This window comes from Trachypithecus francoisi, unplaced genomic scaffold (assembly GCF_009764315.1).
Source record: "Trachypithecus francoisi isolate TF-2019V2 unplaced genomic scaffold, Tfra_2.0 Lachesis_group12, whole genome shotgun sequence".
Lineage (NCBI taxonomy): Eukaryota > Metazoa > Chordata > Mammalia > Primates > Cercopithecidae > Trachypithecus > Trachypithecus francoisi.
The window spans coordinates 62,229,459-62,253,941 of record NW_022681457.1 but is presented as its reverse complement, the minus strand read 5'-3'; the positions used below and the strand labels follow the sequence as shown (position 1 = coordinate 62,253,941).

At 47.9% G+C, this 24,483-nt stretch overlaps 1 protein-coding gene and 1 pseudogene across 2 annotated transcripts in view; one reads left to right on the top strand and one right to left on the bottom strand.

Moving 5' to 3' along the window:
• Positions 1-24,483, top strand: part of RHPN2 (rhophilin Rho GTPase binding protein 2) — an 87,644-nt gene that overhangs the window by 7,033 nt on the left and 56,128 nt on the right. For both annotated transcript variants that reach the window (XM_033225616.1, XM_033225615.1), the window contains exon 2: positions 11,951-12,066. In XM_033225616.1, the coding sequence (XP_033081507.1) occupies positions 11,951-12,066 (116 nt within the window). The remainder of the gene's footprint in view (positions 1-11,950; positions 12,067-24,483) is intronic.
• On the bottom strand, positions 4,847-4,952 carry LOC117094123 (annotated as a pseudogene).

Sequence of the window (24,483 nt, the reverse complement as noted above, 5' to 3'; positions counted from 1 at the left end):
GCTGGAAGACTGGGAGTGGTGGCTCACGCCTGTAATCATAGCACTTTGGGAGGCCGAGGCGGGTGGATCACCTAAGGTTGGCAGTTCAAGACCAGCCTGACCAACATGGAGAAACCCCATCTCTACTAAAAATACAAAATTAGCCGAGTGCGATGGCACATGCCTGTAATCCCAGCTACTTGAGAGGCTAAGGCAGGAGAATGACTTGAACCTGAGAGGCAGAGGTTGCGGTGAACTGAGATCATGCCATTGTACTCCAGCCTGGGCAACAAGAGCAAAAAAACTCCATCTCAAAAAAAAAAAAAAAAAAGAAAAGCAGCTGGAAGCAAACTAGAGAAAGCCTTTCCCCGGCTGTTGAAAGGCCCAAAATGAAAGGTCTTGGCACTATGTGGAAGAGGAGAGTGAGTACACAGTAAGGCATTGTCACTTCTTATCTCTGCCTCTTTATCCTTTGGGAATGCTAATACCCCAAAATGAAGTTAGCTCTATTGTTTTTACTCAAGAGCTGTAGGAGAAGTTGTTTCTTATTCACAGTAACCTCCAGGCTGGACAGGGCCTCCGAGTTCATTGTGTCCTGGTTTATGGTCCCTGTTGAAGCTGGGCGCTGGGCTTCCTGGAGGCTCCGGCAGAGAAAGAAGGATAATTTTTTTTTTTTTTTTTAAACCCAGAAGCTCCTTGCAGTCTTCTCTCTGCAAGGAGCAGGGATCTGCTCTTTGATGAATGAGCAGCATTCATCTTAGCAAGGGCTAATTTCATGGTAGACACTTGTGTGCATCCTTTGTGAGCGCACGTGTGAATGAGGAAGCCTGCTGATGGGCTGAGTCCACCAGGCACGGCCTAGATCATGTGGGATCAGCAGCTCCAGCTCTATTGGTACTGATACCACCCCTCTGGCTGTTTAGATCCATCCCCTTGAAGCCTTGAGTCAGTTTCCAGGTGGAGAGGGAGGGAGGCAGAGGAGAGTAAAGGCTGGTGATGCCGACCCCATTCCTGATTCCCCATCATGGTCTGAATCAGTTTTTTTTTTTTTTTAAAGATGACAGAATCTGGCTCTGTCGCCCAGGCTGGAGTGCAGTGGCACCGTCATAGCTCACTGTAATCTTGACCTCCTGGGCTCAAGTGATCCTCCTGCCTCAGCTTCCCAAGTAGCTGGGACTACAGGTGTGATTAAAAATCGCCACACCTGGCTGTTTTTTTTTTTTTTTTCTTGTAGAGATAGGGTCTTACTGTGTTGCCTAGGCTGGTCTTGAACTCCTGGCCTCAAGTGATCCTCCCATCTCAGTGGTGGACTAATACAGATGTGAACCACTGCACCCAGCCCTAAGCCAGATCTTGAAGGCCAGGCTGGATCCAGGCTGACTGTGGCCTTGGAGAGGGTCTGCCCAGCTGCATGGTATCCGCCATCAGCCTCGAGGGCCTGCCTGACCAACAGTCCTCAACTGTGGGATCGTGGCTGGGAGGTGTCCCCTGGCAGAAACAGAATTTTCAGGGTGACTCAGAGGAGAGACAACGTGATGACCTGTAACACCGTAAATGTCCCTTGTTTCCTGGGGCTATTTGGATGGTTGCCACGACACCACCTGATGGTACTGGGCATTGGCTTTGGCCTGATCAACACTTCCTCCTTTGGCTCAGGTACCAGAGTCCCGTGACACAAAGGCTGCATTGGTGGTAGCCAGTCGAACTGGACACAGTTGAACTGCAGGTACTGATCAGCCAGAGGCTGGGTGTCTGGCAGAGCAGCAGTAATGGGTGCCAGGTGAGGACAAGGTCCCCCACTTGGAGCACCAGGGACGGAGACACCACGGTAAATGATGCAAGTCCCTCGGGGCTGCCCATTCAGACCCTCGGAATTCCCTATGGCCAGGTTTCCATTTGATTGTAACAAGAGAAAAGGGGACCAGCACGGTAGCTCATTCCTATAATCTCAGCACTTTGGGAGTCCGAGGCAGGAGGATCGTTTGAGTTCAGGAGTTGGAGACCAGCCTGGACAACATGGTGAAACCCCATTTCTACTAAAAATGCAAAATTAGCCAGGTATGGTGCTGTGTGCCTGTAATCCCAGCTACTCAGGAGACTGAGGCAGGAGAATCACTCGAACCTGGGAGGTGGGGGTTGCAGTGAGCCAAGATTGTGCCCCTGCACTCCAGCCTGCTGGGTAACAGAGCAAGATTATGTCAAAAAAAGAAAAAAGGGCAGATGGTCCAAAACAAGGCTAGATGCAGTGGCTCACATCTGTAATCCCAGCACTTTAGGAGGCCAGGGTGGTGGATCACATGAGCTCAGGAGTTCAAGACCAGCCTGGGCTGCATTGACAAAACTCTGTCTCTACAAAAAATACAATAAAATTAGCCAGGTGCGATGGTGTGGACCTGTAGTCCCAGCTTCTTGGGAGGCTGAGGTGGGAGGATTGCCTGAGCCCCGGGATGTTGAGGCTGCAGTGAACAGAGATCGTGCCACTGCACTCCAGCCTGGGCAACAGAGTGAGATCCTATGTCAAAAATAAAAATAAGAGACCAGGCACGGTGGCTCACACCTGTAATCCCAGCACTTTGTGAGGCTGAGGTGGGCAGATCACCTGAGGTCAGGAACTCAAGACTAGCCTGGCAAACATGGTGAAACCACGTCTCTACTAAAAAATACAAAAGATAGCTGAGTACCTGGGTGCAATGGCTCACGCCTGTAATCCCAGCACTTTGGGAGACCAAGGCAGGCGTATCAAAAGGTCAGGAGTTCAAGACTAGCCTGACCAACATGGTGAAACCCCATCTCTACTAAAAATATAGAAATTAGCCAGGCATGGTGGCATACGCCTGTAATCCCAGCTACTCAGGAGGCTGAGGCAGAAGAATCGCATGAACCCAGGAGGCGGAGGTTGTAGTGAGCCAAGATCGCGCCACTGCACTCCAGCCTGTACAACAGCAAGACTCTATCTAAAAAAAAAAAAAAAAAAAATTGTTAAAACTATTGGTGAGCGTGTCCTACCAGTTTAAATGAGCAGACCATCCATCTGGAAATACAGTTGATTCATGGAAATGTTCATGATTTCATGTGGGAGGCACAGTAAAACCTAGTTATTCAAGGCTGGGTGTGGTGGCTCATGCCTATAATCCTAGCATTTTGGGAGGCTGAGGTGGGCAGCTCACTTTAGGCCAGGAGTTCGAGAGCAGCCTGGCCAACACGGTGAAACCTTGTCTCTACTAAAAAAAAAAAAAATACAAAAATTAGCCGGGTATGTTGGCACATTCATGTAATCCCAGCTACTCAGGAGGCTGAAACAGGAGAATCGCTTGAACCCGGGAGGTGGAAGTTGCGGTGAGCCGAGATTGCGCCACTGCACTCCAGCCTGGGTGACAGAGCAAGACTTCATCTAAAAAAAGTTATTCAGCATATTGAAAAATAACTGATTAGCACACAGTAGGGGTTTATAGAGATTTCTGGAACAGACTGAAGGGAGCTTGTAACTAAATATCATGGCTGTGTTGATTCATATCGAGCCCCCCCTCCACCCCCCTGTGAATGGATTGGGATTCCTGGGGGAGGCAGCTGGGCCCCAACCTCCAGCCCTGACACCTGGCAGAGATCCTGGAAGGGCAGGAGGGCTGTTGACAAGTACTGAATTCATGTTTTTATTTTTGTGGACATGGACAAGCTAGATTCTTTCCACCCAGCCTGCCCTGAATCTCCAGTGTGGTGAAAAGTTAAATTAGATGTATGTGTGTCTTGCAGGGTAAGGCATGCTCTTTTCTGTGTTTTCTCATTGGTCGCTCTGGCTGACTTACAAACAAGCAATTCTGTGTTCCAGAGTTTGGTGGTTGAGTGAGGGATTGTGTAACCAGGAAGGAGTGAGAAAGGCAGAGAAAATAATCTTTGCTGGAGAAGCAGCTAAAAACACCTGCCTTCCTCTATCCCGTGGGAAGGTCTCTCTAGCTGGGAGCTGGGCCAGCCCTACTGTGTCATCTCTCACTCAGTTTTACGCCTGAACCTTCAGATCCCAAGCTTGCACGTTGCCCTGAATTTGCTGGAAACACCGCTGCATGTGCGAGCTTTATCTTCGGCTGTGCGGAAGAAGGGCCCATACTGTTGCTTACGGTGGAGGCAAAACAGGCGCCAGTCACAGCCTAGAATGGAGTGGGGCCCCCAGAGGGGAAGAAAAACTGCCCTGTTCCAGGAGTAGCTTGACCACCCTTTCCTTTCTTCCTAATTAAGTGCCTGCCTCCAGTTTTATTTATTTTTTAAACTTAACACAAATTTATTTTTCATCGTTCTAGAGGCTAGAAATCCAAGATCAAGGTGCCAGCATGGTCAGTTTTTGGTAAGGGCTCTCTTTCTGACTTTAATTTTTTTTTTTTCTTTTTTTTGAGACAGGGTTTCCCTCTGTCACCCAGGCTGGAGGGCAGTGGCGAGTTCTTGGCTCACTGCAACCTCTGCCTCCCGAGTAGCTGGGACTATAGGCACATGCCACCACGCCTGGCTAATTTTTGTATTTTTTGCTAGAGACAGGGTTGCACCACGTTGGCCAGTCTGGTCTCAAACTGCTGACCTCTAGTGCTCCGCCCACCTCAGCCTCCCAAAATGCCGTAATTATACAAGCGAGCCGCCATGTGGGGCCTCTTTCCGATTTTAGCCAGCCACTTTCTCACTTTGTAAGAGACTTGTAACAGTAGCAGAAATGTCACTGTAGCTGTGATCTGTCTGTTCACTGAACAGATTTCACCTAGGATAACATTCTGAGGCTTTTCTCTGGGTACACATTTAGTTGTTACACCACATTATTTAGGTATTTTATGAGCTCAAGAACAGTAGTTACAAGCGAGGTGAGTCTGCATTTCTGCACTCGAAGCTTTCAGATAGGTATGTATGTGCCACACTAATATAAACGGTTGCTGTACATGTTCAGAGAAACTTCTCTAGTAACGAACTGTAGAAATGACTCTTGGAAGTACAATCTTCCTGCTTGTAGGCTTTGTCTAGATGCTGCTCTTAAATACTCGTCTTACAGGTGAACAATCTGACTGTACATTAAGGCACGTAAGTGACACGTAAAGAGAGTTTTCACTGTAGGCCGGGTGCGGTGGCTCGCACCTGTAGTCCCAGCACTTTGGGAGGAAGAGGACGGATCATTTAAGTCCAGGAGTTTGAGACCAGCCTGGCTAACATGGCGAAACCCTGTCTCTACTAAAAATACAAAAATTAGCCGGGCATGGTGGCGTGCACATGTAATCTCAGCTACTCAGGTGGCTAAGACAGGAGAATCACTTGAGTCCAGGAGGCGGAGGTTGCAGTGAGTTGAGATCATGCCACTGCACTCCAGCTTGGGTGACAGAGTGAGACTCTGTTTCAAAGGAAAGAAAAGAGTTTTCACTCTGGGTAAACTTATTTGAGTTTAGTACTTTTTTAGTTGCAGGTGCCAGAAAATTTAATCCAAAATAGCTTCGGCAGATAAACACACTGTAGTACGTTTCTCCAATAGAATTCTACCCCACAATAAAAAAGGAACAAACAAATTAGCCGGGCATGGTGGTGGGCGCCTGCAATTCTAGCTACTCGGGAGGCTGAGGCAGGAGAATCGCTTGAGCCTGGGAGGTGGAGTTTGCAGTGAGCCGAGATCACACCACTGCACTCCAGCCTGGGCAACAAGAGCGAAACTCTGTCTCAAAAAAAAAAAAAAAAAAAGGAACAAACTACTGGTAAATGAAACAGCATGGGTGAATCGCAAAACATGGTATTGAGCAAAATAAACCAGACACAAGAGACTACATCCTATCTGATTACATTTACATAGTTCAAAAGCAGACAAAAATATGTGGTGATAGAAATCAGAGTATTGGTTGCCTGGGGATGATGGAAATGGAAATGTTCTGTTTTGTATTTTGATAGGAGTGATGGTTACACAGGTTTATACGTTTGTTCAAACTCATTGAACTATGTACTTAAAATATGTGTATTTTATTGTATGTAAATTGTACCTCAATGCAAAAAATGGCTTAGGCAAAGAAGGGAATGAATTGGTTGCTGTAAATGAAAAGTACAGAGGGATGTCTTCAGGCCTGGCTTGATCCAGGGCTCAGATGACATCGCCAAAGCTGTTTCTCAGCTCAGCCCACCTGGGGTTGGTTCCATGCCTAGAGAGGCACTCTTCTGCTGGTGGTAAGGCGGCTGCACCTGCTCAGTATCACAGCCTCCCAGGTTCAAGGCCAATGAGGACCTCTTCCTCATGGGTTTCGATTGACCCTTGTCTTCAGGCTTTGGTTTTCCAGCTGGCCAGGCAGAAGTCAGATGTTCTTCCCCTTGGAAAGGATGTTGGGGAAGCATGGATTTACACACACCCCTACCCCTGGCCAGGCCATCATGAGCTATGAGGTGGGAGAGTGGGCTGGCGTCACTGTTCTCCCAAAAGATGTGGGGTGATGGTGGGCAGCCATCACCCATGAAGGGGTGTCTGGGGGTTGCATGCATTCCTACGGCTCACACTGCCTCACTGTTCATCCTGGAGCAGCAGGAAGGACAGGGTCTTAAATCCCACCCCGACTTTTACTGCCTGCCTCTAGGATCTCAAGTTGCTCATATAACCTCCTTGCTGCAGAACCATGGGATGCGAGATGCTGTACCAGGGTCCACATAAGTGGTCCACCCCAGGAGTTGCCTGTAAAGCTGGTGATGACATGGGGGTTCACGCAGTACTTGCTTTTCTTGGGCGTTGACTGTCTGCCCACTCTTCAAGTTTTGGGACTGATGGAAATGTCTGAACCTTAGTGTGGGAAGGGAATAGACTCTGTGGGGGAGAAAGTCTCACTTCACTGTAGAACTTGTCAACAGCAGCCCCTGAGGTCAGGAGAGCTCAGTTGGCCCCACAGGTGTGAGAGGAACTGCACCCCACCTCCCCACCCCCCACCCCCCACCCCCATCCCTGGTACAAACCTTCTCCAGTTTCAAAGCAGCTCTGTGTTCTGTCGAGAACCAATCCCTGTCTCTGAGTTGCAGAGGCTGTTCTCGAAGCTGTTTGTTCAGGGCTAAGGTCTCGTTATTAGACAAGATAGGGGGTGGGGTGAGGAATGTATGGGTGGGGATGGTGGACCCTCCATCTTGTCCCCTACAGAGCAGCCCCTGGCAGGGGCTAGTAGATGGCTAATAGTTTCTGGTGATGCCAGGGAGTCTTTCTGGCAGTCTTGTCCAGATCTACCTCTCAGGGAAGTTTCCGCACACAGTCCTGTGTGTGTTTCTTGTGTTCCCCAGCAGGGCCCAACATTCCTACCTGTCAGGAATAAGTAATGTGGTTTCAGGTCCAATTACTCTGTCAAATCTAACCCTAAGTGTTCCTGTGCCTTATCTAGAAACTTGACCACATATCTGTGGGCTGGTTAGGGCGTAGTGATTCCAGGCCAGCAGAAGTTGGGGAAAGTATACGAACAGAAAAAACGTTCTTGTCCGTAGTCTGGAATGGCTGCTTATCTGAGCTCTGGGAATGTACATAAAGGAATTATTCAAGCTTCCCTGTAAGATGAAACACAGCAGTGGTGATCCAGGTAATTCAGAGTCAAACTGAATCATCGTCATTTTTGGAAGTGGAAAGGAAAGAGACGAACAGTTATTTTAGTTCTTTAATATTAAATTATAATAGTGTAACATTAAAGTTTTCTTTTCTTTTTTTTTGAGACAGAGTCTTGCTCTGTTGCCCAGGCTGGAGTGCAGTGCAGTGGCACGATCTTGGCTCACTGCAACCTCCGCCTCTCGGGTTTAAGCAATTCTGCCACCTCAGCCTCTCCAGTAGCTGGGATTACAGGTGCGTGCCACCATGCCTGGCTAAGTTTTTTGTATTTTTAGTAGAGACGGGGTTTCGCCGTGTTGACCGGGCTGTTCTCAAACTCCTGGCCTTAGGTGATCTGCCCACCTTGGCCTCCCAAAGTGTTGGGATTACAGGCGTGAGCTACCACACCCGGCCAAAGATATTTTAATTTTAAATCTGAAAAAAGACAAAATTGGAAACCATTTAATGCTTTAAACGATATTAATTTTAAAATCCATTCCAGGGCTGGGTGCCATGGCTCATGCCTGTAATCCCAGCACTTTGGGAAGCCGAGGTGGGTGGATCACCTGAGGTCAGGAGTTCAAGAGCAGCCTGGCCAACATGGTGAAACCTCGTCTCTACTAAAAATAGAAAAACTAGCTGGGCGTGGTGGCGGGTGCCTGTAATTCCAGCTGCTCAGCAGGATGAGGGAAGATAATCACTTGAACCCAGGAGGCGAGGCTGTCGTGAGCTGAGATCACACCATTGCTCTCCAGCCCGACAACAGAAGCCAACTCGGATTCTGAATATCTGTGCTATTTATTTATTTATTTATTTATTTTTGAGATGGAGTCTTGCTCTTTCGCCCGGGCTGGAGTGCAGTGGCTGGATCTCAGCTCACTGCAAGCTCCGCCTCCCGGGTTTTACGCCATTCTCCTGCCTCAGCCTCCGGAGTAGCTGCGACTACAGGAGCCCGCCACCTCGCCCGGCTAGTTTTTTGTATTTTTAGTAGAGACGGGGTTTCACCGTGTTAGCCAGGATGGTCTCGATCTCCTGACCTCGTGATCCGCCCGTCTCGGCCTCCCAAAGTGCTGGGATTACAGGCTTGAGCCACCGCGCCCGGCTATCTGTGCAATTTAAATTGGGGGAATGCGTCCTTGCAAGATAGGGAAAATCAGGTTGTGGGGCTATGTCGGGGACAGGTGGTGGTGACCTGCTGGGAAATGAGAATGAGAAGTCTTTTATTTTTATTATTATTTTAACATTTTTATTATTCTTTGTAGAGACAGTCTCACTCTGTTATCCAGGCTGGAGTGCAGTGGCGCAGTCGTAGCGCACCGCAGCCTGAAACTCCTGGCCTCCAGTGATCCTCTGGCCTCAGCCTCTCAAAGTGCTTGGGATTACAGGCGTGAGCTGCCATGACCATTCTGGCCAAGAATGAGAAATCTTTCTGGAAGGAGAATACTGGGATTCCTGGGGAGGTTTCCGCTATAGATAACTCACATCTCCCTCCCTGGGGTCCAGGCCATGGGTGTGGCTTGGGCAGAGGTCAGGGAGGCCAGGTGTGTGCAGGCCTGAGATGTGACTCATCAAGAGAGAAAGGGCAGTCTCTTCACCACATAATACTGCCTGCCACACCGCTCCTAGGGAGTAACCGCAGTGGGCAGGGCCTAGAGATAAGCGTCAAAGAGGAATGTGGTCCTAACTCAGATCCTGGGGCTTCTACCTGTCTAGGGTGGGAGGAATACCATTAAGTTAAAATGCAGCTTTTATTCCGATCTTAAACTTTTAGCATGAAACGTTGTAATCCAAATACCCCAGGGCACAATGGTCAGAGAACACAGACAGACAATTTGTTGAAAAAGAAATTAAAGTGTTAAGATTATATGGAAAAACCTTTACATTCACTATTGTAATAAACATACACATTAAAAGAATGAGCTATTTTTGCATGTCAACTTGGCAGAGATTAAAAATCATAACTTTCAACTAGACCGATAAAAAGACAACCCAGTTTAAAACTGGGCAAAGGAGGTCCGGGCGTGGTGGCTCAAGCCTGTAAGACCAGCACTTTGGGAGGCCAAGGTAAGCAGATCAATTGAGATCAGGAGTTCAAGACCAGCCTGGCAAAAAATGGTGAAACCCCGTCTCTACCAAAAAATACAACAATTAGCCGGACGTGGTGGCATGCACCTGGAGTCCCAGCTGCTCAGGAGGCTGAGGCAGGAGAATCACTTGAACCCAGGAGGTGAAGGTTGCAGTGAGCCGAGATCACACCACTGCAGCAGTCCAGTCTGAGTGACAGACTGAGACCCTGTTTCAAAACAAACAAACAAAAAATGTGCAAAGGATCTGAATTGATATTTCTTTGAAGAAGATATACAGTTGGCCAATAAGTTCATGAAAAGATATTCAACACCATTAACTGTCAGGGAGACACAATTCGAAACCACAGTGCGAGACAGCACAGACATAAGATAGCTGTAATAAAAAAGACAGACCAGCACCTGTATTGGCGAGATGTAGATGGATTGGAACTCTCATGCTGTTAGTTGGATTGTAAAATTTTTTTTTTTTTTTTTTTTGAGGCGGAGTCTTGCTCTGATCTAGAACTTTTATTTCTACATTAAGAGAAACAAAAGCGTGTGTCCATATAAAACCTTGTACACACATAAACAGCCTTATTCGTAATAGTCAAAAAGTGAAAACACTCTCCATGCCCATTGTATGATGAATGGATAAAGTACACAAGTGTGGTGTATCTATATAATGAAATCTTATTTGGAGACAAAAAGAGACGAAGTTCTGATACATTGTACAACCTGGTTAAACCTTGAGAACATCATGGCAAGTGAAAGAAGCCAGATGCAAAGGCCACATATTATGATTCCGTTTATATGAAATAATCTTGAATAAGCAAACCTGTAAAGATAGAAAGTAGATTTGGGGTTGCCTAGGGGTGGGGTTAAGGGGAAAAGGAAATGGGGAGTAATGCTAATGGCTACTTGCTTTCTTTTTAGGGTGATGAAAATGTTCTAAAATCAGATAGTGGTTGGTAGGTGTGGTGGCTCATGCCTGTAATCCCAGCACTTTGGGAGGCTGAGGTAGGCGGATCACTTGAGGTCAGGAGTTCAGGACCAGCCTGGCCAACATGGCGAAACCCCATCTCTACAAAAAATACAAAAATTAGCTGGGTGTGGTGGTGGGCACCTGTAATCCCAGCTACTTGGGAGGCTGAGGCAGGAGAATCACTTGAACCTGGGAGGCAGAGGTTGCAGTGAGCTGAGATCGTGCCACTGCACTGCAGCCTGGGTGACAGAGCAAGACACCATCTCAAAAAATAAAAGAAAAAAAAAATCAGATAGCGTTGATGGTTCTGTAACTCCTGAATATACTAAAAACAATAAATTGTTTATTTTAAAAGGGGAAAATGTATGGTATGTGGATTATATCTCCATAAAGCTGTTATTAAACAAAAAGTAGGTCAGGCGCAGTGGCTCACGCCTGCCATCCAGCCCTTTGGGAGGCTGAGGCAGGTGGATCACTGGGCAACATGGCAAAACCCTGTGTCTACTAAAAATAGAAAAATTGCCTGGACATGGTGACATGCACTTGTAGTCCCAGCTACTTGGGAAGCTGAGGCATGAAAATCACTTGAACCCAGGAGTTGGAGATTGCAGTGAGCCAAGATTGCACCACTGCACTGCATCCTAGGTGGCAGAGTGGGACTCCGTCTCAAAAAAAAAAAAAAAAATTGTAGATACTCAGTAACAGTGAGGGGGAAAGCAGTCACAAGGGTGTGTGTGCCTTTCTGTCCTGAATGATGATTGGGCTGGTCCATGGGTAGCCCTAAAGAGGTTTGATCTTATAACCCTGCCCCAGAGATATGTCTTTAATTAATTAATTAATTAATTTTTGAGACAGTGTCTCACTTTGGTTGCTGAGGCTGGACTGCAGTGGTGCAATCTCAGCTCACCGCAGCCTTCACCACCGAGGTTCAAGCGATTCTCATGCCTCAGCCTCCTGAGTAGCTGGGATTACAGGCGCCCACCACCACACCTGGCTAATTTTTTGTATTTTTAGTAGAAACAGGGTTTCACCATGTTGGCCAGGCTGGTCTCGAACTGCTGACTTCAGGTGATCCACCCGCCTTGGCCTTCCAAAGTTCTGGGATTACAGGCGTGAACCACGTGCCTAGCTGAGACCTTGTCTCTAAAATAAATTAAATAAATAAAATAGATGAGAAGGAAAGATCAATTCACAGTGGCTGTTTTGCAATTGTGTTATGAGCGACTTTTCTTTATACTTTTCAATATTTTCTACATAGATGCTTTGTTTTCAGAAAAGATTATTTTTGAAGTTAAACGTTTTCCATTATATTAAACCCTGTCATCATTTTTAGAGTGGCCGACCTCTGAAGGGGCATCTCTTATTTTTCCTCAGGGCTGTAATCCCCTTGCACAAACCGGCCGGAGTAAATTGCAGAACCAAAGAGCTGCTTTGAATCAGCAGATCCTGAAAGCTGTGCGGATGAGGACTGGAGCGGAAAACCTTCTGAAGTAGGTGTCTTCTGGCTTCCCTGCCTCTCCTGAGTCCTAGCCATCTGTTCCCTAAACTCCCAGGCCAGGCTCTTGGTTTCAGCTTTGGGTTTCCTCCTCATTTCTGGCATCTGGAACTGTCTCTTTCTTGCCTAGAACTTGATTATGTTCAAAACAGGTATTTTACCCTGCCTGTTTGTGTGTGTGGGAGTTGGGTGGGTGGGAGATAGATGCAGATGGTGTGGCGTTTGGCTTCAATTCAGTCAGCCATCTTGATGGGAAGCCCACTTTTTGTCTTGAGGTTTGTTTTCTGGCTTTCTCTGGGAATTGCCTATTTTCTCCACTGCCTGACACTATGCCTGGTGCAGAATCTGCTTGGTAAATGTTTATTGAATATATAAAGGAAAGAAAAGCAGAAAGGAGGGAGAGGGGACATTTCTATTGCCAGTGTCCACCTTATTAATGAGAGGGCTCAGTACACCCCCGTGCTCTAGGGCACTCATTAGTATGCTGTGGTGGTAAAACAGTTACTTATCCAGCAGAGAACTCGGGGAAGCCTTATCTGTGTCTAGACCTCTATAAACCCTCTCCAGGCAACGAAATGCAGCAAAAGACAAAGTGCCAGCTGCCTTCTGTTTACAAAGAGTGCAGAGTTTCTTTTTCCTTCCGAGTTCTACTGGTGACTCGTTACCCCCGTGCTACCTTCCTTTTTTTTGTTTGTTTGGAGACAGTCTTGCTCTTTCACCCAGGCTGGAGTGCAGTGGCACGATCTCGGCTCACTGCAACCTGTGCGTCCTGGGTTCAAGCGATTCTCCTGCCTCAGCCTCCCGAGTAGCTGGGACCACAGGTGTGCATCACCATGCCTGGCTAATTTTTTGTCTTTTTAGGAGAGATGATGTTTTGCTATGTTGGCCAGCCTGGCCTCAAGTGATCCATTTGCTTCCACCTCCCAAAGTACTGGAATTACAGGCGTGAGCCACCGTGCCTGGCCCCATGCCACATTTTTTTTTTTCTCTCTTCAGATGGAGTTTCGCTCTTGTTGCCCAGGCTGGAGTGCATTGGTGCGATCTTGGCTCACACAGCTACCTCTGCCTCCCGGGTTCAAGCAATTCTCCTGCCTCAGCCTCCTGAGTAGCTGGGATTACAGGCATGTGCCACTACGCCCAGCTAACTGTGTATTTTTAGTAGAGATGAGGTTTCTCCATGTTGGTCAGGCTGGTCTCGAACTCCTGACCTCAGGTGATCCACCTGCCTCGGCCTCCCAAAGTGTTGGGATTACATGCATGAGCCACCACGCCTGGGCTTCATGCCACCTTTTATAATGTGTAGTCGAGGTGGGCACCACACCTGCTGCCCAGGTGAGTGAAACAGATGCCTCCTGGGGCCTCAGGAAGAGACGTGGAGTGCCTTTGGGGACCTAGAACCTGAAAACCCAGCAGAGATGGGTTTTCAGCCTGCCTGCTTGAAACTGCAAGTCCCTTGGAGCTTCCTGGGACTTTCAGGGATTCCAGGGGTGAGGGTGCCAAAATGTCTGCTAGGATATTGATCATGGGTATTCCCAGTGGGTTAGCTTTGTCGTTGGAGGCCTTGGGGGAACCTGGAGCCTTCCTGTAGAGGTTGTTTGGAAAAACAGAATGTTTGCAAAAGAGCCACAAGGCTCTGAGGCTCCCAGCCGCTGGTCACAGACTTGAGTGAATGGCGTGATCACCTCTTCCACGTGGACTATTCCCCTGAGCACTCAGTCAAGCAGGAGGAGGGGCTCTGATCATGACCTTGGGGGCAGTTCATTTCTGAATGGGTCTGTGTTTACTCCTTAGGAAAGACCTCTGAGATGTTAAGAGGGGAAAAGAAGAGTTCAGGGCAGCACACCCTGAGTGTGTGTGTATGTTTAATGGATGTTGTACATATACAGGCATGGTGGCTCACGCCTGTAATCCCAGAACTTTAGGAAGCCGAGGCACGTGGATCCTTTGAGGCCAAGGATTGAGACCAGCCTGGCCAATGCGGCAAAACACCATCTCTACTAAAAATACAAAAATTAGCTGGGTGTAGTGGCGTGTGCCTATAATCCTCACTACTTGGGAGGCTGAGGCATGATAATTGCTTGAACCTGCAAGGCGGAGATTGCAGTGAGTCAAGATTGTGCCACTGTACTCCAGCCTGGGCGACAGAGCAAGACTCTGTCTCAAAAGAAAAAAAGGAATGTTGTACATATGCTTTTGTATATGCACAAAAGGACCAAGGTAGAAGCTGTTAGCAGTCAGTTCTTTGGGGCAAGACTGGGGATAGGGGTAGAGGTGACTCAGTTTTCATTTTATTCCTGTCAGTGTTTGAATGTTCTTCTACCAAGTGCATGAGTTATTTTTATTTATTACTGTGAAATACTTCAGAGGTCCAGAAGAGTTATATAAGCAACCCTCCTGAACCACCCACTCCATCAGGGAAAGCAGTGCTGCTCCTGTGTTGGGCTTGGTTTAGTTTTGTTTTGAGACGGGTCTTGCTTATTGCCCATGCTGGAGTGCAGTGGTGCAATCACAGCTCACTGTAGCCCCAACCTCCTGGGCTCAAGCAGTCCTCCTAACACAGCCTCCTGAGTAGCTGGGCCCACAGGCATACACCACCATGCCCGACTAATTTTTATTTTTATTTTTGAGACGAAGTCTTGCTCTGTCACCCAGGCTAGAGTGCAGTGGCGGGATCTCGGCTCACTGCAACCTCTGCCTCCCAGGTTCAAGCGATTCTCCTGCCTCAGCCTCCTGAGTAGCTGGGATTACAGGTGCCCGCTACTGTGCCTGGCTCATTTTTGTATTTTTAGTAGAGACGGGGTTTCACCGTCTTGGCCAGGCTGGTCTCGAACTCCTGACCTTGTGATCCACTTGGCTCGGCCTCCCAAAGTGCTGGGATTACAGGCATGAGCCACTGTGCCCAGCCAATGCCCGACTGATTTTTAAAAAATTATTTGTAGATACAGGGACTTGCTATGTTGTCAAGATTGTTCTCGGACTACTGTCCTCAAGTAGTCCTCTTGCCTTGGTCTCCCAGAGTGCTGGGATTACAAACATGAACCACTGTGCCTGGCCTGTGTTGCTTTTGTTACTCACGAAATACCTGAGGACTTGAGGTCCTGGGTGGGAAGTTTGTCTGGGAACGTCTTCTCCAGCTCCTTTTGCAACTGAGTGCAAAGGAGGTTGTTACTGGAGGAGTCTGGGAAAAATACTGTAGCATTTTGGCTTTTAAAAAGTCAAGCCGTGTCCCCTTCCCAAGACAAGTCTGGACATGGGAATTGTCCGCTCCCGTAGCAGAGAGGAACTCATGTCATCTGTGTAACGTGGGAGAGGCCCCCTGATTTTGGGACTCCCTGCCATGTGCTGGGAAGGCTGTGGTGTGTTTTGTGGCCTAGGGTTCTGGTTGACCCTTGGACAGGCCTGCTCTGTGACTGAGGGGGCAGATGGGTAGCCTGGATGCTGTGTGACTTTCCTAGGAGTGGACAACAATTGATTTATCTATTCATGGATTCATTGAGCACCTTCTTCTTCTTTTTTTTTTTTTTTTTGAGACGGAGTTTCACTCTTGTTGCCCAGGCTGGAGTGCAGTGGTGCAATCTTGGCTCACTGCGATCTCTGCCTCCCAGGTTCAAGTGATTCTCCTGCCTCAGCCTCCCAAATAGCTGAGACTATAGGCACATGCCAGCACACCTGGCTAATTGAATTTTTTAAATTTTTAGTAGAGACAGGGTTTCACCATGTTGCCCAGGCTGGTCTCAAACTCTTGGCCTCAAGTGATCCTCCTGCCTCGGCTTCTCAAAGTGCTGGGATTTCAGTAGTGAGCCCCTGTGCCTGGCTACTGAACCACCTGTTAAGTGGCAGGCACAGTTGAGGTGCATGAAGATCAGGCGAGGCCCTGCTTTTGTGATTTCTCTTGTTGGGGGATGGGAGGACACCTTTATAGGTAAGTAAACAAATCAGATCACCTAGGGAAGGGATGTTTTCTAGGGAATAATGAACTCTGAATGTCATAGAGGTTGGCCCAGGGTGACCAACCTTAGAGACAAAGGGTGGTCGGAGAGGCCCCTGTGAGCAGGGAACTTGGGAGTTTCTCAGGCAGGAACTAGGGCAATTTTGTATGCCTTATTCTCTTTTAACGACACTAGCAGTCACTCTTTCTGAGGCCCGAGCCTGGCCCAAGCTCATTGTTAAACTGGCAGTGGTTTGGTTGGCAGGGGTAGGGGTGGGGGTTGTTAATGATTCTCACAGTGGCCTAAAGGTTCAAAGTGCCTCTTGCTGGAGAATGTTGTCAGAGGAAACCCTGAAGGTATTTATTAATGTGACTCAACAAGCACCAACAGTTTCCCGAAAACAAATAGGGCATTTTGCCAAGCTCTGCTCTGGCCCCTCCGTATCCCTGGGCGACCCATTACGTGGCTGTCCCCGCAGGCCGTGGGTGGTTTCAGTTGTAAGTTAGGCTCTGCTTTGCTTCTGTTTGTCTGCTGGTTCCCAGGTGTCCTACCGCAGCACCTAAAGGAAGGTAGAACCTAAAGGAAGGTAGAACTGTTGGAATGGGGTGGGGGATGTTTGGAAATGTCCCCAGAAATGCAGGAATGGAAACGGGGTTGCCGAGTCCTTACCTGAGGGCTGTCGGAGGGTATTGTAGCCAGGCAGGCACTTGAAAAAACAGATTTTGTGATCCTTCAAAGTCTTCCCTTCTCTGATCCATTCGAGCCGGAGTCCATGAGCTTCCTGGAGTTGTGTTAGGAAGCCATCAAATATTTCAAATGCACTTTTTTTCAGGTTTTGTTTGTTTTTTTGTGTTTTTGAGACAGAGTCTCATTCTGTCTCCCAGGATGGAGTGCAGTGTCGAGATACCAGCTCACTGTGCAACCTCCACCTCCTGGGTTCAAGCGATTCTTATGCCTCAGCCTCCTGAGTAGCTGGGATTATAGGCATGTGCCACCATGCCTGGCTAGATTTTGTGTTTTCAGTAAGACAGGGTTTCACGGTGTTGACCAGCCTGGTCTTGAACTCCTGACCTCAGGTGATCCACCTGCCTCGGCCTCCCAAAGTGCTGGAAGTACAGGCGTGAGCCACCATGCCTGGCCGTACTTTTTCATTTAGGCCAATCAGAGACAATATTCTGTCTTCTTCCAGCTTCCTTCCCTTGAGGAAAGCTAGGGTAGAAACGTGACGAAGTTTATGTGAAATTGAGGCAGTCTTTGTGAAATTTAAAGCAGGGCCAGGCGTGGTGGCTCACATCTGTAATCCCAGCATTTTGGGAGGCCGAGGCAGGCGGATCACAAGGTCAAGAGATCGAGACCATCCTGGCCAACATGGTGAAACCCCCGTCTCTACTAAAAATAAAAAAATTAACCGGGTGTGGTGGCACGTGCCCGTAATCCCAGCTACTTGGGAGGCTAGAGGCAGGAGAATCGTTTGAACCTGGGAGGTGGAGGTTGCAGTGAGCCGAGATTGCACCACTGCACTCCAGCCTGGCAACAGAGCGAGTCTCCATCCAAAAGAAAGAAAGAAAGAAAAAACAGGTTGCCTAGTTTTAACTAGTTTTAGTTAACTAGTTCTTTGAACAAAGCAAGTCATTTAACCTGTCTGGGCTTCAGGTTCCTCTGTTGTGCTGAGAGTTTTTGGGCTAGATCAGAAGTGACCTGCTCCAAGGTTTACAGGGTTCAGGTGGGCTTGAAATGAGTGAATGGGACTGGATTCTGTGCTGTGAGACAATAGGGAATGGTGGGGACTGTGGTGAAGGCAAAACTGCAGTTTGCCTCATGGAGGGTAGGGCCAGAGTTGCTGTATCTTCTAATTTTTTTTTTCTGGGAGAAGTTAGGAATATATATATATGTTTTAATCTGATTGTTGAATTTTTTTTTTTTTTTCTTTTTGAGACAGAGTCTTGCTCTGTCACCCAGGCTGGAGTGCAGTGGCGCGATCTCAGCTCACTGTAATCTCCGCCTCCCGGGTTCATGTGATTCTCCTGCCTTAGCCTCCTAAGTAGCTGGGACTGCAAGCACGCACCATCATGCTCGGCTAATTTGTGTATTTTTAGTAGAGATGAGGTTTTGCTGTGTTGGCCAGGCTGACCTCAAACTCCTGATCTCAAGTGATCTGCCTGCCTCAGCCTCCCAAAGTGCTTGGATTACAGGCATGACCCACTGTGCCTGGCCGATGGTTGAATTTTTAAGTTTTGGGGACTCGTTTCAGAGAGGGAGGAGTAACACCCTGAGAGCCAGGTGAACAAGTCCCTCAGGTCTTCATTTTAGTTTGTGACTCCTTGACGAGGGTGATGAAATTCTGGGTCAGGAGTGACGTGGAATGGCCTTGACTGTCATGAGAGTGACTTGAGGTTAATGACAGCTCATACTGTCAGTTGTGGGAGGACTGGTGTGTGTCTGTGGTGGGGTTTGCAGGCCCTCCATAGCCTTTAGGGCTGATACCAACTCCAAGGCCCGCCTTCCTCCATCCAGAGGCTGGGAGCATATGTCCTGCCGGTCTGGCAGCCACCTCAGCAGGGGATGGGACAGTCCTCACTCCAGCCTCCCAAAGCCCTGGCAGAGCAGGATTTGGGATCAGATGGACTAAGGCTAAGCTGCTCTAATAAGGTTGCTGAAGCTGTGGCAAGTCACTGTGTCAATGTGGTGCTTATTCCTGGAAGGACAGTTTCATGAAAAGACTTGGGAGAAAAAAAAATTACACTAAAACAAATGGGGACAGAATGCAAAATACATATGTATTATTAAAAAAAAACTTTTTAGGCGCAGTGGCTCAAGTCTGTAATCACAGCACTTTGGGAGGCTGAAGCGGGCAAATCGTTTGAGATCAGGAGTTTGAGGCCGGCCTGGCCAACATGGTTAAACCTTGTCTCTACTAACAATACAAAAATTAGCCACGTGTGGTGGTACACATCTGTAATCCCAGCTACTCGGGAGGCTGAGGCTGGAGAATCCCCTGAGCCCAGAAGTTCCAGGCTGCAGTGAGCCGAGATTGCCCCGTTGCACTCCAGCCTGAGTGACAGAGTGAGACCTTGTCTCTTAACAAAAAGAAAAGAAAATGAGCTGGGCGTGGTGGTGTGCACCTGTAATCCCAGCTACTTGGGAGGCTGAGGCAGGAGAATCGCTTGAACCAGGGGGACGGAGGTTGCAGTGAGCCGAGATCATGCCACTGCACTTTAGCCTGGGTGACAGAGGGAGACTCTGTCTCAATAAATAAATAAATAAATAAAATTTTTATATTTATTCATTTTGAGGTGGGGTCTTGCTCTGTTGTCCAACCTGGAGTTCAGTGGTATGATCACAGCTCACCGCAGCCTCAGCCTTCTGGGCTCAAGCTATCCTCCTGCTGCAGCCTCCACAGGTGTGTACCACCACACTAGGCTAATTTTTTTTTTTTTTCTGAGATGGAGTCTCGCTCTGTTGCCTCCCGGGTTCAAGCGATTTTCCTGCCTCAGCCTCCCTAGTAGCTGGGATTACAGGCATGCACCACTGCCCGGCTAATTTTTGTATTTTTAATAGAGAGGGGGTTCACCATGTTGTCCAGGCTGTTCTCAAACTTCTGACCTCAAGTGATCCACCCACCTCGGCCTCCCAAAGTGCTGGGATTACAGACATGAGCCACCACACCTGACTGGCATTTAGCCAATTTTAAAAATTTTTTGTGGAGACTGGGTCTCCCTATGATGCTCAGGCTGGTCTCAAACTCCAGGACTCAAGCAATCCTCCTGCCTAGGCCTCCCAGAGTGCTGCGATTACAGGTGTGAGCCACCGTGCCTATTTATTTTTTGAGAGAAGGTCTTGCTCTGTTGCCCACACTGGAGTGTAGCAGTGCAGTCCTAGCCCACTGCAGCCTCAGACTCCTGGGCTCAAGTGATCCTCCTGCCTTAGCCTCCTGAGCAACTGGGACTATAGGCGTATACCACCATTCCCAACTAATTTTCATTTTCAGATTTTCTGTAGAGATGGAGGTCTCCCTATATTGCCTAGGTTGGTCTTGAACTCCTGGCCTCAAGTAATCCTCCTGCCTCAGACTCCTAAGATTGTGCCACTGCACTCCAGCCTGGGCAACAGAGCAAGACTCTGTCTCAAAAAAAAGAATTAATTTTCTTAATTATTATATTTTGCAAGAATCAATATTATTATCTTTTTTTTTTTTTTTTTTTTGAGGTGGATTCTAGCTCTGTCGCCCAGGCTGGAGTGCAGTGGCACAATCTCGGCTCCCTGCAAGCTCCGCCTCCCGGGTTCACATCATTCTTCTGCCTCAGCTTCCCAAGTAGCTGGGACTACAGGTGCCCACCACCACGCCCGGCTAATTTTTTTGTATTGTTGGTAGAGACAGGTTTTCACCATGTTAGCCAGGATGGTCTTGATCTCCTGATCTTGTGATCCACCCGCCTCAGGATTATAGGTGTGAGCTACCGCTCCGGCCCGATATTACTATCTTTAAAGCAAAATTGAGGAATGCCTTTGTTCTCCATGGGATATCTGGACACTCCCAGGTCTGGGTCTGTTTTAGTAAACATTATTAATTTGTTCCCTTTGCTGTAAACATCTAGAGGCTAGGAATGGCTAATTTTCTGAGAATGCAGCCCAACAAGTCTCAGCCTCATTTTCCAGCCCTCACTCAAAACGGAGTCACTGTGCTTCGAACACCTCTGACATACACCTGTGCTAGCAACGAAGCTCAGACTCCAGGGTTGATTTCTGAATCATGGTTGCACCAAAGGTCAGCATTACAGAAACCAACCCTGAGATCCCACCTGGCTGCCAACAGTTTTCACAGTGAGCAACATAAAGAGTTCTACATCTTAAGGGCAACTCATTGATTTGTTTTGTATCTAAACCTTTTTTTTTAGGCCAGGTGTGGTGGCTCAAGCCTGTAATCCCAGCACTTTGGGAGGCCGATCCTCAAGAATCACCTGAGGCCAGGAGTTCAAACCCAGCCTGGGCAACATGGTGAAACCCTGTCTCTACTAAAAATACAAAAATTGGCTGGGTTTTGGTGGCTCACGCCTGTAATCCCAGCACTTTGGGAAGTAGAGGCGGGTGGATTACTTGAGGTCAGGAGTTCAAGACCAGCCTGGCCGACAGGGTGAAAGCCCATCTGTACTAAAAATACAAAATATTAGCTGGGTGTGGTGGCGCACACCTGCAACCCCAGCTACTTGGGAGCCTGAGGCAGGAGAATTGCTTGAACCTGGAGGTGGAGGTTGCAGTAAGCCAAGATTGTACCACTGCACTCCAGCCTGGGTGACAGAGCAAGACTCCATCTCAAAAATAAAAACTAAACTAAAATTTAAAAATGTATTTGTTTTAGAGACAAGGTCTCACTGTGTTGCTTTGGCTGATCTTGAACTCCTAGCCTCAAGCAATCCTCCTGCCTCAGTCTCTCAAAACACTAGGATCATAGACATGACCCACTTCACCTGACTTTCTTGCAAATCTTTTTTTTTTTTGAGATGGAGTCTAGCTCTATTGCCCAAGCTGGAGTGCAGTGGTGTGATAATCTTGGCTCACTACAACCTCTGCCTCCCAGGTTCAAGCGATTGTCCTGCCTCAGCCTCCTGAGAAGCTGGGACTACAGGCGCGTGCCACCATGCCCACCTAAGTTTTGTATTTTTTTTTTTTTTTTGAGATGGAGTCTCACTCTGTCGCCCAGGCTGGAGTGCAGTGGTGCGATCTCTGCTCACTGCAGGCTCCGCCTCTGAGGTTCATGCCATTTCCTGCTTCAGCCTCCTGTGTAGCTGGGACTACAGGCGCCGCCACCAGCCCGGCTAATTTTTTTGTATTTTTAGTAGAGACAGGGTTTCACTATGTTAGCCGGATGGTCTTGATCTCCTGACCTCGTGATCTGCCCACCTCGGCCTCCCAAAGCGTTGGGGTTACAGGCGTGAGCCACCATTCTCGGCCTTGTGGCAAATCTTTTTTTTTTTTTTTTTTTTTTTTTGAGACAGAGTCTCGCTCTGTCGCCCAGGCTGGAGTGCAGTGGCCGGATCTCAGCTCACTGCAAGCTCCGCCTCCCGGGTTCACGCCATTCTCCTGCCTCAGCCTCCCGAGTAGCTGGGACTACAGGCGCCTGCCACCTCGCCCGGCTAGTTTTTTGTATTTTTAGTAGAGACGGGGTTTCACCATGTTAGCCAGGATGGTCTCGATCTCCTGACCTTGTGATCCGCCCGTCTCGGCCTCCCAAAGTGCTGGGATTACAGGCTTGAGCCACCGCGCCCGGCCATGGCAAATCTTAAATCAAAAATTGTTGCCAGGCCAGGTGTGATGGCTCACACCTATAATCCTAGCACTTTGGGAGGATGAGGCAAGAGGATTGCTTTGTCTTAGCAGTTTGAGACCAGCCTGGGCATATGTTGAGACCCCTGACTCTATTGAAAAATATATTAAAAACAACAACAAAAAAAAAACTGTTTTGCCAAGCTGGGATGGAGGAGACATGGCAAATTTATATATAAAGGTGGAAAAATAAAGAGTTGGCATTATGTGGAAGCTCTCCAGGGATTTTGGTGGGATTCTTAGGGTCTCAGTTTTTATTATTTTTATTTTTATTTTAGTTAATTTTTTCTTTTTTGAGATGGAGTTTCCCTCTTGTTGCCCAGGCTGGAGTGCAATGGCACAATATCGGCTCACTGCAAGCTGTGCCTCCTGGGTTCAAGTGATTCTCCTGCCTCAGCCTCCTGAGTAGCTGGATTACAAGTGCCGGCCACCACGCCCGGCTAATTTTGTATTTTCAGTAGAGACGGGATTTCTCCATGTTGGTCAGGCTGGTCTCCAACTCCTGACCTCAGGTGACTTGCCCACCTTGGCCTCCCAAAGTGCTAGTATTACAGGCGTGAGCCACTGTGCCTGGCCTATTTTACTTTTTATTTTTTTGAAATGGAGCCTCCCTCTGTTGCTCAGGCTGGAGTGCAGTGGCATGATCTCTGCTAACTGCAACCTCCGCTTCCCAGGTTCAAGTGATTCTCCTGCCTCAGCCTCCCGAGTAACTGAGAGTGCAGGCATGCGCCACCATGCCCAGCTAATTTTTGTATTTTTAGTAGAGACAGGGTTTCACCATGTTGGCCGGGCTGATCTTGAATTCCTGACTTCAGGTAATCTGTCTACCTTGGCCTCCCAGAGTGCTGGATTACAGGCTTGAGCCACCGCGCCCGGCCATGGCAAATCTTAAATCAAAAATTGTTGCCAGGCCAGGTGTGATGGCTCACACCTATAATCCTAGCACTTGGGAGGATGAGGCAAGAGGATTGCTTTGTCTTAGCAGTTTGAGACCAGCCTGGGCATATGTTGAGACCCCTGACTCTATTAAAAATATATTAAAAACAACAACAAAAAAAAAACTGTTTTGCCAAGCTGGGATGGAGGAGACATGGCAAATTTATATATAAAGGTGGAAAAATAAAGAGTTGGCATTATGTGGAAGCTCTCCAGGGATTTTGGTGGGATTCTTAGGGTCTCAGTTTTTATTTATTTTTATTTTTATTTTAGTTAATTTTTTCTTTTTTGAGATGGAGTTTCCCTCTTGTTGCCCAGGCTGGAGTGCAATGGCACAATATCGGCTCACTGCAAGCTGTGCCTCCTGGGTTCAAGTGATTCTCCTGCCTCAGCCTCCTGAGTAGCTGGGATTACAAGTGCCGGCCACCACGCCCGGCTAATTTTGTATTTTCAGTAGAGACGGGATTTCTCCATGTTGGTCAGGCTGGTCTCCAACTCCTGACCTCAGGTGACTTGCCCACCTTGGCCTCCCAAAGTGCTAGTATTACAGGCGTGAGCCACTGTGCCTGGCCTATTTTACTTTTTATTTTTTTGAAATGGAGCCTCCCTCTGTTGCTCAGGCTGGAGTGCAGTGGCATGATCTCTGCTAACTGCAACCTCCGCTTCCCAGGTTCAAGTGATTCTCCTGCCTCAGCCTCCCGAGTAACTGAGAGTGCAGGCATGCGCCACCATGCCCAGCTAATTTTTGTATTTTTAGTAGAGACAGGGTTTCACCATGTTGGCCGGGCTGATCTTGAATTCCTGACTTCAGGTAATCTGTCTACCTTGGCCTCCCAGAGTGCTGGGATTACAGGTATGAACCTCTGTGTCCCGCCTTAGTTTTTATATTTAAGTTGAACCTACTCTGTTGCTGAGAACCAATCAGCTCCCTCGCTGCCCAGAAGGAGTAATCTTCACTCTGTCATTTGTTCTTCCATGAACTGAAATTTGTTCAGCGCCCCCATGATATGGAAAGGGCTATGCCACGTTCCAGGAAAAAAATACCGAGAGAAAGAAGGCTCGTCCTCTAGGAGTTATAATTGTTTATCTTCCCTCAAAGTGGATTTGAAGTACCTTAACACATTCATACAACATGTAAGATTTAAATCAGGAGTGAATGAAGATATGAAGGCAAGAGAAGAATAAAGGAGAGATTTAGCTGGAGGTAAGGCTAGTGCATGCCACAA